Raw genomic sequence first — 15868 nt, forward strand, 5'->3', positions numbered from 1 at the left:
TCTGTCCCAAAAATAAATAAACGTTGAAAAAAAAAAAATTTTATAAAAAAAAAAAAAAAAAAAGAAAAGAGTAGTTGGAGAAAAAAAAAAAAAAAAAAAAGAAAAGGATAGTTGGACCCAATAGCTGCTTGGTGATTTTATGGGATAAGTGGAATCTTATTTTTTGAGAACCAAATGAGTCCTTTCCCAGGAAGGTGCAGGAAAAGCCACACCCTTTTGTCTGTGGCTTCTGGAAGCACAGGAACCTAGACTAAGAAGCTGAGTCCTGAGCGTCTCTTGGGGGAGCCAGGCGCTTGCGCAGAGGGGCCCCTTCACATGGTCACCCACACGGAGGGCCTCCCTCCCCAGTGTCTTCCCAGGCCTCTGACGGAAGACTCCTCTGCATTTGTAACTGTTGGATGGGCTGCTACCTCCTGCTGTCTAATGGGGTCAGAGGATCTGTCAGGATCCTGCCCGAGGGAGTCTCTCCACCAGGACAGGACCTGTCCCCCACCTTGCTCAGGCCTTCTGCTGGGGCTGGCACATTCTCAGTGCTGCTCTCCAGGTCTGTCGTTTGTCGGAGCAGGTACCCCCAAGGCTCTGTCCCCGGAGCTTCTCTAGCTGGGATGTTTCAGGTCTTTGTTTTCTCCCATCTCCTGCTTCTGGCTTGAATAAGTAATCACCATAAATACTGGGGGTTGCCGTGGATTCTATGCTCATTATGTGCCAGGAGTGGTGCTGACTGCTTGCCCAACACAGAGCCCTCCCGCTCTTACCCCCATATCACAGACGAGGAAACTTGAGGCTCGAAGAAGTGATGTTAATAGCCCAGAACAAGCCCTGAGCAGGAGCTAGGACTTGAACTTGGCCTCTGGACCTGATACTGGATGTCTCTGTGCTTTCTGACCCCCAGATGAGGTGGTGCTCAAGTTTGAAATGGGCCACGTGAGAGCGAGGAACCTTGCCTATGACACCCTTCCGGTCCTGATTCATGGCAATGGGCCCACCAAGGTAGGAAGAGGCCCAAGCCCCTGGGGAGAGTGAGAGCAGGGCCAGAGGCTCAACTCTGCTCTCACTTGGACCCCACCGCTTCTCCTTGGGGTCAGAGCCGCCCCCCTGGGCCCCGCTGCCCCCTGGCTGCCTCTGTCCTCACATCTGAGTTCAGCATGGTGACTTGTTTCCTTGCTGTGACGGTCAGTAATGTTCATCCCTGCCGAACCCCAGGACAGAAAGAAGGTTGCTGACCCCATCCAGGCCACAGCTGGGCTGCCCCAAGTCATCCGTACCCCATCATCCCAGGGCAGACTTGTTTCTTCATTCAGCAAACATTTAGGAAGGACATAAGGCATAGTCTATCATGAGCAGCACAGACTGGTCCCTGCGCTTCTGGAGCTAAGAAGCAGCTGGGGTGCGGGCCGGACCTCACATGCCCCGGGGAGCCAGCCCTGGCTCACAGCACACTTCTTCACGTGTGGTCCCCGACCCCCTCCACTCCCCGCACCGTGTCAGAGAGAAAGGGGAGGGTATTAAAGCAGACTTCCTGCCCCCACCTCAGACCTGCTCGGTTGGACTCTCTGGGGTGGGGGGCAGGCAGCAGTCTGCATTTTACAAGCTTCTAGCAGATCCAGAGATAAAAGTGTATCAGGCTGCCAGTCCTCCCTGGACCCCCAGAGCAGCTTCGGTGATCTTCAGGGCACCAGAACATTCTCTCCAAAACCTGCCCCAAATAAAGCCGCATTCCTGTCCCCTTAGAGGGCCGGGGTGTGGGAACACCAGGGGCTGAGAGGGATGTGACTCAGTGGTTACAGGTGGGCGGAGCCAGCCGTACCCCTCGTCTCCGACCCCACGTCTCCCTACAGCTGCAGCTGAACTACCTGGGCAACTACATCCCGCGCTTCTGGACCTTCGAGACAGGCTGCGCTGTGTGTGACGAGGGCCTGCGCAGCCTCAGGGGCATAGGGGTAAGGCTGCCAGACATGGGGCGCTTGGTCCTCACAGATGGGGAGGATGAGTGAGTCTGGAAGAGACTATCGTCTCTGGTGGGAGGTAAAGGGATAACCTTCCTGTCTGGGGTTCCCTCTTCCTCCTCACCCAGGCACCTCCTCTTGGAAGCCTTCTGAGATTACATATGGCTCCTGTTCATGCACACCCCCCTGGCCATGCCAAAGTTCTGGTTCCTTCAGCTTGATTCCTCTCCTATAGCTGCCTTCCACTCACTCACAGATCTTATTCCTCGTTTTTTTGTTTTTTTGTTTTTTAAGTTTATTTATTTTGAGAGAGAGAGAAAGCATGAGTGGGGGAGGGGTAGAGAGTGAGGGAGAGAGAATCCCAGTCAGGCTCTGTGCTGACAGTGAACTGTGAGATCATGACCTGAGCTGAAACCAAGAGTTGGACGCTTAATTGACTGAGCCACCTGGGCACCCCTGTTTTGTTTTGTTTTAAAATGTTTATTCATATTAAAAACATATATTTTTTTTTGTTTATTTATTTTTGAGAGACAGAGAGAGATAGAGCACGAGCCGAGGAAGGGCAGAGAAAGAGGGAGACACAGAATCTGACGCAGGTTCCAGGCTCTGAGCTGTCAGCACAGAGCCCAACACGGGGCTCGAACTGACAAACTGTGAGATCATGACCTGCGCCAAAGTTGGATGCTCAACCCACAGACACCCAGGCGCCCCCTTAACTCCTTGTTTATGGCTCGCTGCAAACCCATGCCAGCGAAGCTGTGTGACAGCAGGCCATCAGCTGGTCCTGGCTCCAAGTCTAGGCTCACGTGATCTGCCCAGCAGGGACCCCCCACCTCCTCCCGCTTCCTTCTGCTTCCCTGTCAGGCCCTGCCTCTGCCTGTCTGCACATCCTGCTTGGAGCTCCCTGGCTCAGGCCCCTTTCCTGCTAAGTCTGCACGCCTCTGCCTCTGGCTCTGGGTCCCTCAGGCCACCCTAGGGGCTCGGCAGTGGCCCGGTGGCCACATCACCAGCCCCTCATGCTGCCCCCTCCCCGTGCAGGATGAAGCTCTGCCCACAGTCCTGGTCGGTGTGTTCATCGAACAGCCCACGCCGTTCCTATCCCTGTTCTTCCAGCGGCTCCTCCGCCTCCACTACCCCCGGAAACAGATGCGGCTTTTCATTCACAACCACGTGAGTAGCAGGCACTTGGTGGGGTCGCCGTGAGGCTTGGGTCAAGGCCCAGCCTCACGGGGTGGCCTGGGACATCCCCGGAACTAACTGAAGCATCACTCTCTGGGCCAAATGGAAGTGGGCGTTGGGTTTGACTTGAGTCAGCCTGGCCGGGTTTGAATCCCAGGGCCTCTGCCTGTATCGGCTGTGTGACATTGCTCAACCTCTCTGTGCTTCAGTTTTCTCACCTATTCAATGGGACTAGAATCGTGCCGACCTCGTGGAGTTGCTGCATGGGTTAAACAAGTGGGCACGGGAAACACACAGGAGGGAAGGGCAGGCACATGACAGGTGCTCCTAGCTGTCACCATTGTCATTGTTTCTCTCCCTGCCTCAGTCGGTCCTTCCTGATTCGATTCGGTGACAAACTGGTTTTCATTCCCTGAGTACCCTCTGGGGAGTCAAGGAGGGCCCTGAGGCCTGCTGCTTTGTGGGGAGCAGGCCCAGGTTCGGCATTCCTAGCTCCTTCCCTCTCCCCCGCTTCCTAGCTGGATAAAGTCCCACCTCATTTCCCTGGCATCCGGGATGCCAGATACGCCGTCGAATTCTCTCTGTTCTCAAGGCTTCTTGTCTCCCGTAATGTTCTCTCATCCGGCAGCACCCCTTTCTGAGACCTTTCAGCCCCGACCGTCAGCACCCCACTCCCAGGGCCCTGTGGCCACACACTCGGCTCAGCTCTGCCTGTGTCACAGACATTAGTTCAACTGTGCCACGTGGAAACAGGAGAAGGGTGTCAGCCCTGCCCTTGGGAGTCTCCCCGCTTCCCTGGAGACGTGAATTCTCATTTTTTGTGCAGAAAAAGAAAACTGTCACAGGCAGTCTTTAAAGACCTGTGAGCCCGGTCTGATTTGTCGCCTCCTTACAGGAACCCTGGGACTTAGGCTCAGTTGCCCTCCCATTTTACAAGGGAGGGAATGGAAGCTGAGGCAGGTGAGGTGGCTTCTCCAAGGTCACACAACTAATGGTAGCAGAGCCGGGCTTCGCTCTGAATCCTGGGTTTGATCCTAAAAATCTTGATTTGTCCGCTTCCCCCTGCAAGGGGCCTGGGGAATGGACTGTTGTTCTTCAAAGTGCAGTCCAAGGATCACGCCGAGCATTTTGTAGCGAAGCAGGTCCCTGGGCCTCGCTCCAGACCGGCAGAATCAACGACTCTGGATATGGGGTCGGGGATGCTGTCCAAGTGACAGAGGCTCTTAAGAGGCTGGTGGGCCTGGCCTGGTCAGGGATGGCTGGGAAAGGGCACTCCAGGCAGAAAGGCTGGCATGGGCAGAGGTCTGGAGGTAGGAAAGCCAATGGCCAAGAGTGTGCGAGGAATGAAGGGGAGTGGCTTGCAGGAGCAAGGGTGCTGTGGTCCTGGGGTGGAACCACTGTCCCCATCTTCACCCTCCCATCCCCCACCCCTAGGAGCAACACCACAAGGCTCAAGTGGAACAGTTCCTGGCAGAGCATGGCAGCGAGTACCAGTCCGTGAAACTGGTGGGCCCTGAGGTTCGGGTGGCAAACGCTGACGCCAGGAATGTGGGCGCGTGAGTTGGGGGCTGGGGCACCACGGTCATCTCTGCTGACGGTAGTGGGCAGGGGGGCCGTGTTGTCAGGGGGCATCAGGCCAGGAGACAGAGGAGTTCAGAAGGCTGCGTGTGGTCTCCAGCAAGTTCCTGCCCCTCTCTGGGCCTCAGTGTTCCCAACTGTCAAATGGGGAAATAGGCACTGCCCTGCCAACCTGGGGGCTCCTGGGTAGGGCTGAGCAGTGTCATTTGGGTGCAGGAAGCAAATCAGAGAAAGAGGAAGAACTGGAAAGCCAGAAGTAGGTAAACAAGGACAATTCGAGAGACGATCTCTGATTTTGCCTTTATTATTAAAACAAACAAGTAATCCCTGTTGACTGTGGAAGAATTAGTCCAGATCCGAGGCTGTGGAACCTCTAGGAAGGTTCTTCTGCCACGCCCACTTGACCCTGAGGTTGTAGCACAGATGGGCGTGGCTGTGCTCCCACGAATTTTACTTCCGAACACTGAAATTTGAATTTCATACGACTTAAAAATAAGTTTTTTTAAACTTTTAAAAAAATGTGTATTTATTTATTTTTGAGAGAGAGGTAGATGGAGAGCGAGCAGGGGAGGGGCAGAGAGAGAGAGGGAGACAGAATCCCAAGCAGGCTCCGTGCCATTAGCACAGAGCCCGATGTGGGGCTTGAACCCCTGAACCATGAGATCATGACCTGAGCCGAAACCAAGAGCTGGATGCTTAACCAACTGAGCCACCCAGGCGCCCCTGAAAATAAATTTTTTTAATGTTTATTTATTTTTTGCTAGAGAGAGACAGAACATGAGTGGGGGAGGGGCAGAGAGAGGGAGACACAGAATCCGAAGCAGGCGCCAGGCTCCGAGCTGTCAGCCCAGAGCCCGACGCGGGCCCCAAACTCACGAGCCATGAGATCATGACCTGAGCCGACCTCAGACACTTAACCAACTGAGCCACCCGGGCACCCCTCATGTGATTTTTAGGTGACTCCTTTTGATTTTCGTTTCCCCCAACCATTCAGAAATGTGAAGCCATTCCTAGCTCACGACCTACAACGATACCAGGCAGTGGGCTGGATTTGGAGCACAGGCTGTACGTTGCTGAGCCCTGGGCCAGATTAACAAAAAGAGCATAAATTTGTAAGGCTTTTGGTACGGGTGACCAAACTACACTTCAGAAGGGGCAGAACCGGTTTACCCCCTAGCCCTGGGCGGTGTACGAACCTGTCTGTGGGCCGTGTTCTCCCCAGTGTGAGGGTTTTCAGGGCACTTGATAGCAGTCGCTGAGCTCCGGGCATTCATCTTGAGAGCCTAACAGCCCAGGGTTTGGGTCTCGGGTTCAAGGCTGCCAGACCCAACCTGCACCAGGGCTGGCCTGACCCCTCTAAAGACCTTTGGCTGGTTCCCTGTGGTCACAGAGGGGGGCAGGCCTGGAGAGTAAGGCTGCAGCGCTGCTCTGGGACCCCTCTGCTGACCCCGGAACCCCTACCTGCAGGGATCTGTGCCGACAGGACCGTGGCTGCACCTACTACTTCAGCGTGGATGCTGACGTGGCCCTGACGGAGCCTAAAACCCTGCGCCTGCTGATCGAGCAGAACAAGTGAGGCTGTGGGTGGGCTGCGGCAGGCTGCCCCTCCAAGCCTGGGCACCCGCTCCAGTCCCCCCCGCCGGCCTCCCGCCATGCCTTTCTTCTCCGCCTTCACCCTGGCCTCACCTCCCACCCTGGACCTGCCCCAGCCCGGCAACCTTGTCTTGGTCCAAGATGTTCCCTCCTCCCTGCTGCAAGCCGCCCCTCCTGCCCTCCGCTCCCGGCTGCCCTGTTGGAGGGAGCACGAACCAGATGGGCCAACCCACCCCCCTCCAGGCCCCACTTGCGGGTTGAAAGGGCACTCCTCCCCCCACCCCACCCCCCGCCCCGCACCTAATTAGATCTGCCCCAAACTCCCAGTGGGCAGGGAGACTCCCACTGAGGTGCTCCCTTCCTCAGGAACGTCATCGCCCCGTTGATGACCCGCCATGGGAGGCTGTGGTCGAACTTCTGGGGGGCCCTGAGCGCAGATGGCTACTACGCTCGCTCCGAGGACTATGTGGACATTGTGCAGGGGCGGCGCGTGTGAGTACCTGCGGGATGGGAACGCCCTCACCCGTCTTCCCCCAATATTCCCGTCCTTGTTGCCCTCGAATTCCTGCGAAACCCAAAGCAGGGAAGACTGCAGTCAGACACAGGGAAGGACTTCCTGGCAGTTGTCCTGAGCCCATGTGCCCAGGGTAGGGGAATCAAGTCAGCACCCTTGTGCCCTCCCGGCCTCTGACTGCCTCCTCCCCCGGGGCCCTGATCTCTAGCCTATGACGGCCTGCAGCCCCCTCCATCTTCCTCTCTCACCCTTAGTGGCGTCTGGAACGTGCCCTACATCTCCAACATCTACCTGATCAAGGGCAGTGCCCTGCGGGCTGAGCTGCTGCAGACAGACCTGTTCCACCACAGCAAGCTGGACCCCGACATGGCCTTCTGTGCCAATATCCGGCAGCAGGTCGGCAGGGCTGGGCAGTTGGCGGGGGGGGGGGGGGGGGGGCCATTGATGGAGAAGGTGGTCTGGATCTTGTCGCCTTGGGCCTCGAGCTTCTGAAATGCCAGGGCCTGATGGGGGGCACTCGGAGCATCAGGCATGAGGGCTGGTCCTTAGGGTCCGTGGGGACCATTTTAGTGGACCCAGTTTTCACAGCGTCTGTTTTATTGACATTTTCAACACAGCCAAAAAACCCTAAACTCTCCACCTAAATGTACCCCGAGTAATGTGCCAAAGAGACGCCTTTGCCCTCTCCCTGTGCCCCACCCAATATGTTTTTGTGGTTATTTTATTTTTTAAGCATATTTATTTTTGAGAGAGGGTGCGAGTGAGCGGGGGAAGGGCAGAGACAGGGGGACAGAGGACCCAAAGTGGGCTCTGTGCTGATAGGCTGACAGCAGCGAGCCCGATATGGGGCTTGAACTCACAAACCGTAAGATCATGACCTGAGCCCAAGTGTATGCTCAACCGACTGAGCCACCCAGGTGCCCCCGACTGTGGTTATTTTTATTTAAATGTGGCAGCATGATGGTGTCTTCCTGTGCTCTGAACTTCAGGAGCAGACACCATTCTTTGCTTCTACACCATCAACATTGGTTTTTTGATTCCCATTCAGTCCTCCAGGAAGCCCTCCTTGATTGTATCCATGTCAGGCCTGGCCGGGTGCTAGGGAGACGAGATGGGGTGCCCGCACTTGGTTCCCTGATCTCCAACTTGATGGACAGAGGAGGCTGCAGCCATGCCTCTCTCTCCTGGGACTGGTGGGGGAGAGGGGCTCTCTTCCATCCGTCCTGTTCTCCCCAGGATGTGTTCATGTACCTGACCAACCGGCACACCTTTGGCCACCTGCTCTCCCTGGACAGCTACCAGACCAGCCACCTCCACAACGACCTCTGGGAGGTGTTCAGCAACCCCGAGGTGAGGTCCTGGGTGGATGGGCAGGGGAGGGAGAGGAAGGGACCCCAGAGAGCCAGTGGTGTAAGGGGACTCCTGCTCAGCCTGAGAAGGGCTGGGGCTCTGAGGGCTACCTGCCACCTGCCTTCCTCCACCCCGGGGACCGTGTGGGGCAGGGTTTGGGCTGGGAGATGCGGGCTCTGGAGAGGCAGCGCCATCTAGTGGAGGGGAGACCAGGAGTCAGGCCTGGGTCTGTGGACCCTCAGCTGTGACTTAGTTGAGCCGCTCGACCTTTGGGGTCTCAGTTATCTTAGCTCTAAAATGGGCATACTATCTCAGCCTCACTCACTTCTGAGGGTGTCGAGAAGATCAGAGGAGGAGAAAGTGGTGACGGCGTTCCTAGACATTGTGAGCTTATGGCTGACTTGGGCACATGCACATGCCTGTACGCAGACCTGCACACACATGCACACGCATGTAGGTACACGTGAAGACACCAGCTCCTGCAGGCATACTGTGTGCCCAGATCATACACCTGCACCCGGTGGGCATGGTGCGTACCCCCTCCCCCAGGCGTGCACACATTCACCCGCATTGCAGGGGGCCTGGGAGGGGGACGAACCCCCTCTTGGAGCATCCCATGGAGTCGGGCAAAGAGTGAGCCCCAGCTGGCCCGGGCCAGGCCTGAGGACCCCAACCGACTCCCCTCCCCCCACCCCAGGACTGGAAGGAGAAGTACATCCACGAGAACTACACCAAGGCCCTGGCAGGGAAGCTGGTAGAGATGGTAAGGACTGGGTGCCTCTGGGAACAAAGGTACTGATTCACACCCTACACCTGCTGAGGGGGATGGAGGGCAGGGGAAGGCAATTAGCTGCCCCAGGAGAGAAGGGGAGGCATCTTTCTGTGTTCTGGAAGCACTTGGGCAAGAGCATGGGCAGTGGGCTGGTCCTTCCTCCTGTTGGTACTTCCCAGCTGGAGTCTGCAGGGGCCTCGGGACCTTGGGTTGCTCTCCTGGCCCAGGCGAGGAAGAGGAAAATGTCCCCAAATGTGGTCTCAACCGTGGACCAGGGGCCAGTAGTAAGAAACAGTGCTTCTCTATTTGCCCTGAAGCCTGCTGGGCTGTCCTCCCTCCGTACGCACCTTCCCTTCCTGGCTCTGCCCCGGTAGTTCTGTGACCTTGGCTGAGAAAGACCAGCTCTGAGCTCAGTTTCCTTCCCCCTTTAGCAGCTCACGGACCAGGGTATGGGGAAGCGCCTGGGCCACTTGAGGGGCCCTGCCTGTGGCGGGTTCCACAGGGGGGTGGGGGAGGTGGGGGAAGAGGCAGCGGTGCCACCTGGACCCGTGTGACTGAGTCCTCCCCTCCGTCCCCGCCCTCCCCAGCCCTGCCCAGATGTCTACTGGTTCCCCATCTTCACGGAGACGGCCTGTGACGAGCTGGTGGAGGAGATGGAACACTATGGCCAGTGGTCTCTGGGAGATAACAAGGTGGGGGCCCAGGTGCCTGGGCTGGGAATTGTGGGGGAGCCTGCCCTCTGGGCTGTTTTCCTGACAAGCTGGCCAACCTCTCTGGGACTTTGTTCGCTTGTTTGTTTTAAGTTTATTTATCTATTTTGAGAGAGAGAATGAGCAGAGGAGGGGCAGAGAGAAAGGGGGCCAAAGGATCTGAAGTGGGCTCTGTGCTGTCAGCCTCGAACCCACAAACCGTGAGATCATGACCTGAACCGAAGTCGGCCGCTTAAGCGACTGAACCGCCCAGGCACCCCTCTCTCTGGGACTCTTTCAGGGGGTCCTCTGGCACTGAGGAGTAGGGGATTTAAGAAATGGGTTGGAGTATGGGTCCCCAGGCTGCCATGACCGCTCGGTGACGTTGAGCTGCCTTAATCTCACATTCTAGATTTCCAGTTCCTGGTTTGTTATTAGAATGATTTAGCTTCCTTTACCAGATTGGGTGTGTAATGGGGGAGGAACAAGCAAGTGTGGGATGAGGAAGAATTAGGGACGTTAAGGCCACATTCACCAGACAGCAGAAGCAAGTGGCATATTGGATTGAGAGGCTGTGTGGTTCCCTGGAAGAGGAATCCCGTTACCTGTAGTTCAGAAAGTTCAGGGGGCATTTTTAAAGGCACATGAGGCCCTGGGCCTGTGTGCCTCAGAGCCTGGCGAACCTTTGACCTGGCAGCTGGAGTAACCAGTGGTTCCGATTAGCAGCCTCATCCACGTGCTTTGGTGGTGAGATCATCTTCGGAGGCCAGGAACTGGCACAGCCCATGCTTTCTGGGGTCTGGCCAGCCTTTGTGCTCCTGGGACCAGGTCAGTGCTGGGACTCTAGTGCCTGAGCCAACCTGTGACCCTCTGCACCTGGTTTTTTCTGTGGTGTAGCAAATCACCATGAAGCTTCAACAGCATAAAACAACACCCATGTATCATCTCCGGGTTTCTAGGAGTCCACATGTGGTTCAGCCGGGTCCTCTGCTCAGGGGTCTCTCGAGGCTGCAGTCGAGGGGCGGCCAGGGCTGGGGTCTCAGGTGAGGCTCGGGGTCCTAATCCAAGCTCCTGTGGCAGAATTCATTCCCGTGCTTCCTCCAGGCCAGCGGGAGAGTCTCTCTCTTCAAGATGCTCATTTAAAGGCACGCCCGGGGCACTCTCCCGTGTGATCAACCCAAAGTCAACTGACTTGTTACCTCAGTGACATCTGCAGAGCCCGTTTGCTTTGCCCTCTGCCCTAACCTCATCCCATTGTGTTTACAGGTGGGATGGGGGCGGTTGGGCAGTCCACACACCAGGCGGCCGTCTTAGAATTCTGCTTACCACGCTCGCCTTGGTCACTTCCAGGACAACCGCATCCAGGGTGGCTACGAAAACGTACCAACCATCGACATCCACATGAACCAGATCAGCTTCGAGCGGGAATGGCACAAGTTCCTGGTGGAGTACATCGCCCCCATGACCGAGAAGCTCTACCCAGGCTATTATACCAGGGTGGGTGTGCCTGGGATGTAGCCAGGGAGGGGGTGGGGGGGGGAGTGGCTAGGGAGAGGAGAGTGGGGGGAAGGAGAGAGAGTGGTCCCAGCCTGTGGGAGAGGCCTGAATGTTTGGTCTCCAGGTGGGAGTGAAGTCTCCTCCCATGGTGGGGGGCGCCTCTGGAAGAGTCCAGGGTAGGGGCAGCCCGCCTTGCCTCCAGCCTATGACATCACTCCTCTGACTCCTTCCTTCGTGTCCTTAAATCCTGCCTCAAGGATGCCTCTGTCCAGCTTGCAGACAAGCCCGCGGCTCGCTGGCCAGCATACTCACTCCTCTCTCAGTTTCCCTTTAGCTCCCCACTGAGTACCTGTTGACTGCCCCTTTGCCTTTTGCACTCCTTCCTTCCCTTGATCACCGCCTCACGCACAAGGCTTTCTCCAGACACCTGCTTTGACAGCCTGGGCACTGCCCTTGACGGACGAATCAGCAGCCTGCATAGTTGCCATAAAGGGTTGTAAGGATGAGCTGCCTTCCTTCTGCCCTAGCTTCCCTCCCCTCCTCTCCTCTCCCTTCCCTTCTCTTCCTTCCCTTCCTTCTGTCCTTTCCCCTCTCTGCACATCTTTATTGAAAGCCTTCCCTGTGCCAGGCATGGGGGAACACGGCGTTGAACAAACCTGCCCTCAGGGAGCCAGCATCCCAAAGACTGCGTGCGGGGCCCCTCCTCTGCACCCCTGCCTCTCCTGCTCTTCAGCGGCTTCTGTCCAGCCGCTTCTCTTTCCCACGCCCTTGACACAGGCCCAGTTCGACCTGGCCTTTGTTGTCCGCTACAAGCCGGATGAGCAGCCGTCCCTCATGCCGCACCACGACGCCTCCACCTTCACCATCAACATCGCCCTGAACCGGGTCGGCGTGGATTACGAGGTGAGCTGCTCAGGGGGTGGTTGGGGCTGCGGGGCCTACGGGGCCCAGTGCCCAAGAACCAGAGAGAGTGAGAGAGGGTGCCAGGTCTGTGAGGGAAAGGACTTCAGACACAGTGGAGCGTGGGCACGGGAGGTCAGAGGTCAGACTGCGTAAACTGGCACCTGCCTACCTACTCACCAGCTCTGTGGCCTCAGACGTGTTTCTTAGGCTCTCAGTTTCCTCCTATCTTAGCTGGGAAAATGTAGAGGGCCCTCCACAGAACTGCTGTGACAGTTCCCTGAGCTCATTCAGGTGGTTGCCTATGGAAGGAGATTAGGGTTTCCATCAGTCTCAGAAGGAAGAGGCTGCCTTGGAAATGGCAGGACGGACTTAGTCTGGGTGTGGGGCTCAGGCTGGTGGTTGGAGGGGAGAGCCAGGGAAACCAGGAGGACGTGGGGTGGAGAGGGGACAGCTCTGGGGGCCTCAAGGTCCCAAGGAAGGCCTCTAGGTGTGCTCAGCTAGGGAGTCATTCATTCACTCATTCATTGTTCATTCACTCATTCCTTACGCTGCTATTTTTTTTTTAATTTTTTAATGTTTATTTTTGAGAGAGAGAGACAGAGAGAGACAGCAGGGGAGGGGCAGAGAGAGAGGGAAACAGAGAATCCAAAGCAGGATTCACAGTATCAGTGCAAAGCCCAACGTGGGGCTCGAACTCGCAAACCATGAGATCATGACCTGAGCCAAAGTTGGACACTCAACTGGCTGAGTCACCCAGGCGCCCCTCTTTTTTTTTTTAAGCTGCTATTTTCTAAGCATTTTGGGGACTCAGTCCTGGGCTGGCCACAGTGAAGGACACCCACACAAGCATCCCCTAATTTTTTTGAGAGTTTACCATGTATCAGGGGTTCACCTAGGGGACGGTTTTGTCCCCCCACCCCCTGGGGACATTTTTGGTTGTCACAGCTGTGGCGGTGCTACTGGCATCTAGTGAGTAGAGGCCAGGGGTGCCCAGGGCAGCACCCCCACAAGAGAAAGCACCGCCAGAACTGTGTACTTAAACAATGTTTATGATGGTAAAGTTTCAATTACATACATTTTACCACAATTTAAAAAGCGGAGGGTTTTCTGCCCACAAATGTCCATAGTGCTGAGGTTGAGAAACCTGGCCCTGAGCCCCTACCTGGATCATCTCACTTAATTTTCATGACCCTGTGAGGTTCATGCCTGTTTCCTGGGAGGGGAAACTGAGGCCTGGGTTAGTAAAGCATGTAGCCAACCTTTGCCCAGGGCTGCCTGACTCAAGGCCAGTGCTCTCGCTCCCTCTGTCTTTGCTGAGTTGAGTGTCCTCCTTAGGCAGCTGTGGCTGTCACTCTACAAGGCATCCCCGGCAGACTGGGCTGAGGACACTGGGCTGCAGTGGCTCAGGTGGGGGATAGGGCGGCGGGGGAAGGGCCCAGCTTCCCGTGGGAGAACTGACGCTTCCTGTCTCCCAGGGCGGGGGCTGTCGGTTCCTGCGCTACAACTGCTCCATCCGAGCCCCACGGAAAGGCTGGACCCTCATGCACCCTGGGCGACTCACGCACTACCACGAGGGGCTCCCCACCACCAGGGGCACCCGCTACATCGCCGTGTCCTTCGTCGATCCCTAATTGGCCAGGCCAGCCACCTCGGACCTCTTCCTCTTTGCCAACAACCACTGCCGGGCAGCACTCTGGGGCGTCGGGGCCCCAGGGAACCTGGACCAGCCTCCAGGCTCTTGACCTCCATTGCTCTTGGGGCCACCATCGGAGAGATTTGGCCGCGAGCCAGAGGCAGAATACACCTCCTTGGCTGGGGCTCTCCTGGTGCTCTGGACCCAGCCCAGGGAGGCGCCCTGTAGTCAGCAGTGCATGTTCATTGCTTTGTGGCAACTTGCCCTTTCCCACCCATCTTCCTGAAATACCCAGTCCTCTTTGTCTGCTTCTTCCATGGGGCGGGACTTGAGCAGAACAAGGGCTTAACCGGCTGCCCAGAGGTGCTCTAGGTGTGAGAAGGGAGCCCTGGAGCTTCTCCCGGGCAAAGCTGCAGCCCAGGACTTCTGCTCCCGGCAGACACAGAGACCGGATCAGATTCACGCCCCCTCCCTGCCCCCAGGACTGCCGAAGCCCCTTCCTCCGTGGCTCCTGTCGTGGGAGCAGAATGTTGTCCCCTGGAGATGATGACTCAGAAACCCCCCTGGGAGACAGGAAAGGCATCGATGCCATAGCTCCATCCTCTGCGTGGGGGGAGGGAGTGAGATGTCCGCACACTGCAGTGAATCACCCTGTCCCGATGCCTCTGGAGAGAGGGACAGACAGAAACAGGAGAGTTTCTATTAAAGATCATTCACACCACAGAGTGGGAGATGCTTGGGTGAGTGAGTGTGCACGTGTCCGAGCGAGTGTCTGCAGGGAGAGGTTTAAGAGCCCGTGGCTGGCAAGAAGGGCTGTGTCAGCAGACAGGGTGGCTTGTGTTTCCCAAACCCAGTCACGTATGATCCCGGCGTCATTTGTGTGTTCCGTAAAGCCTTACACGTGAGCCCAGCGCTGGCCGCCTGGGGCATGCTTCATCTCTGGAGATCTGCATCAGAGAGAACTCCTGGTGGCCCCCACCACACCCTGGACACACTCTTCTTATAGCACTGATAACACTTCGGGGTGTTTATTAATATTGAGGGCCAACCTCTATCCGTCCCTTGCTGTGGGCTGGGCATTGTGTATGTCAGGTGCTCAGCCCTCTGGGGTAGGGGCTGTCATTTCCTTTTTTTTTTTTTTTTTTTTTTAAGTTTATTTATTTTGAGAGAAAGAGCAGGGGAGGGACAGAGAGAGAGAAAGGGAGACAGAGAATCCCAAGCGGCCTCTGCACCTCCAGAGCAGAACCAGACGCAGGGCTCAAACTCACGAACCACGAGATCATAACCTGAGCTTAAATCAAGAGTCAGATGCTTAACCGACTGAGCCACCCAGGCGCCTCTGTCATTTCCTTTTTATAGATGAGGAACTGGAGGCTTAGGAGAAGCCAGTTCAGGTCACACAAGTAAGCGTAGGGAGAGGGGTTTGAATATGACCTGGCTGGAAATCTGGTCCCTTGCTCCCCGAGCCGTGGGACAGAAATCAGAGCTGCAACACGGTTCACGGTGCCCAGGAAGTGCCAGTGTCTTCTGTGATGCGGTGCTTCTGAGCTGAGGGTGATTTCTCTCCCCAGGGGATATTTGGCAATGTCTGAAGTCATTTTTGGTTGTGACATCCAGGAAAGGGGTGGGGGTGGGGTGTTATCTGCATCGGTGGGCAGAGGCCCGCATACTCTTAAACACCCTACAATGTACGGGATGACCCCTGACCCAAAGCATTAACTGTCCCCAAATGCCGGCAGTGCTGAGACAGAAGCCTGGTAGCAGATGCCATTTGAGTGGGGCCTTGGAGGGGGAGAGATTCCCAGTAGTGGAGACTTTCCAGGCCAGGCGGCTGGAGCCAGCAAGGTGCAGGGTGGCTGCTGTCGGCACGGGGGTCCCCCCGCCCCTGTAAAAGCTCATTTTCCCAGGTTGTAAAAGGAGGATTGGACTTCATGGCTTCAATGTCATTGATGGATTTTGTGTATGCTTTCTAAAGATAATTTTAAGTGTTTGTTTTTTAAATTGACTCACAGTAAATTCATATAGTGCAAATCTTTTTTATATATACTTAGAAGTTTTTTTTAAATGTTTATTTAGTTTTGAGAGAGAGCACAAGCAAGGGAGGGGCAGAGACACACACACACACACACACACACACAGAACCTGAAGCAGGCTCCAGGCTTGGAGCTGTCAGCACAGAGCCTGACGCAGGGCTCAAACCCATGAACTGTGAGA

General features: G+C 56.2%; 1 protein-coding gene across 1 annotated transcript in view; it reads left to right on the forward strand.

Moving 5' to 3' along the window:
- PLOD1 (procollagen-lysine,2-oxoglutarate 5-dioxygenase 1) overlaps positions 1-14377 on the forward strand; it is a 26838-nt gene extending 12461 nt beyond the window's left edge. Inside the window, exons 7-19 of the mRNA XM_040461547.1 lie at positions 893-990; positions 1839-1940; positions 2985-3116; positions 4560-4681; positions 6171-6275; positions 6663-6788; positions 7065-7206; positions 8047-8160; positions 8858-8923; positions 9520-9624; positions 10972-11118; positions 11896-12021; positions 13497-14377. Of these exons, the coding sequence (XP_040317481.1) occupies positions 893-990; positions 1839-1940; positions 2985-3116; positions 4560-4681; positions 6171-6275; positions 6663-6788; positions 7065-7206; positions 8047-8160; positions 8858-8923; positions 9520-9624; positions 10972-11118; positions 11896-12021; positions 13497-13652 (1541 nt within the window). The 3' untranslated portion in view covers positions 13653-14377. The remainder of the gene's footprint in view (positions 1-892; positions 991-1838; positions 1941-2984; positions 3117-4559; positions 4682-6170; positions 6276-6662; positions 6789-7064; positions 7207-8046; positions 8161-8857; positions 8924-9519; positions 9625-10971; positions 11119-11895; positions 12022-13496) is intronic.
- The last annotated feature ends 1491 nt before the right edge of the window (positions 14378-15868 follow it).

This window comes from Herpailurus yagouaroundi, unplaced genomic scaffold, assembly GCF_014898765.1.
Source record: "Herpailurus yagouaroundi ecotype Mexico unplaced genomic scaffold, PumYag 77, whole genome shotgun sequence".
In the NCBI taxonomy this organism is placed as follows: domain Eukaryota; kingdom Metazoa; phylum Chordata; class Mammalia; order Carnivora; family Felidae; genus Herpailurus; species Herpailurus yagouaroundi.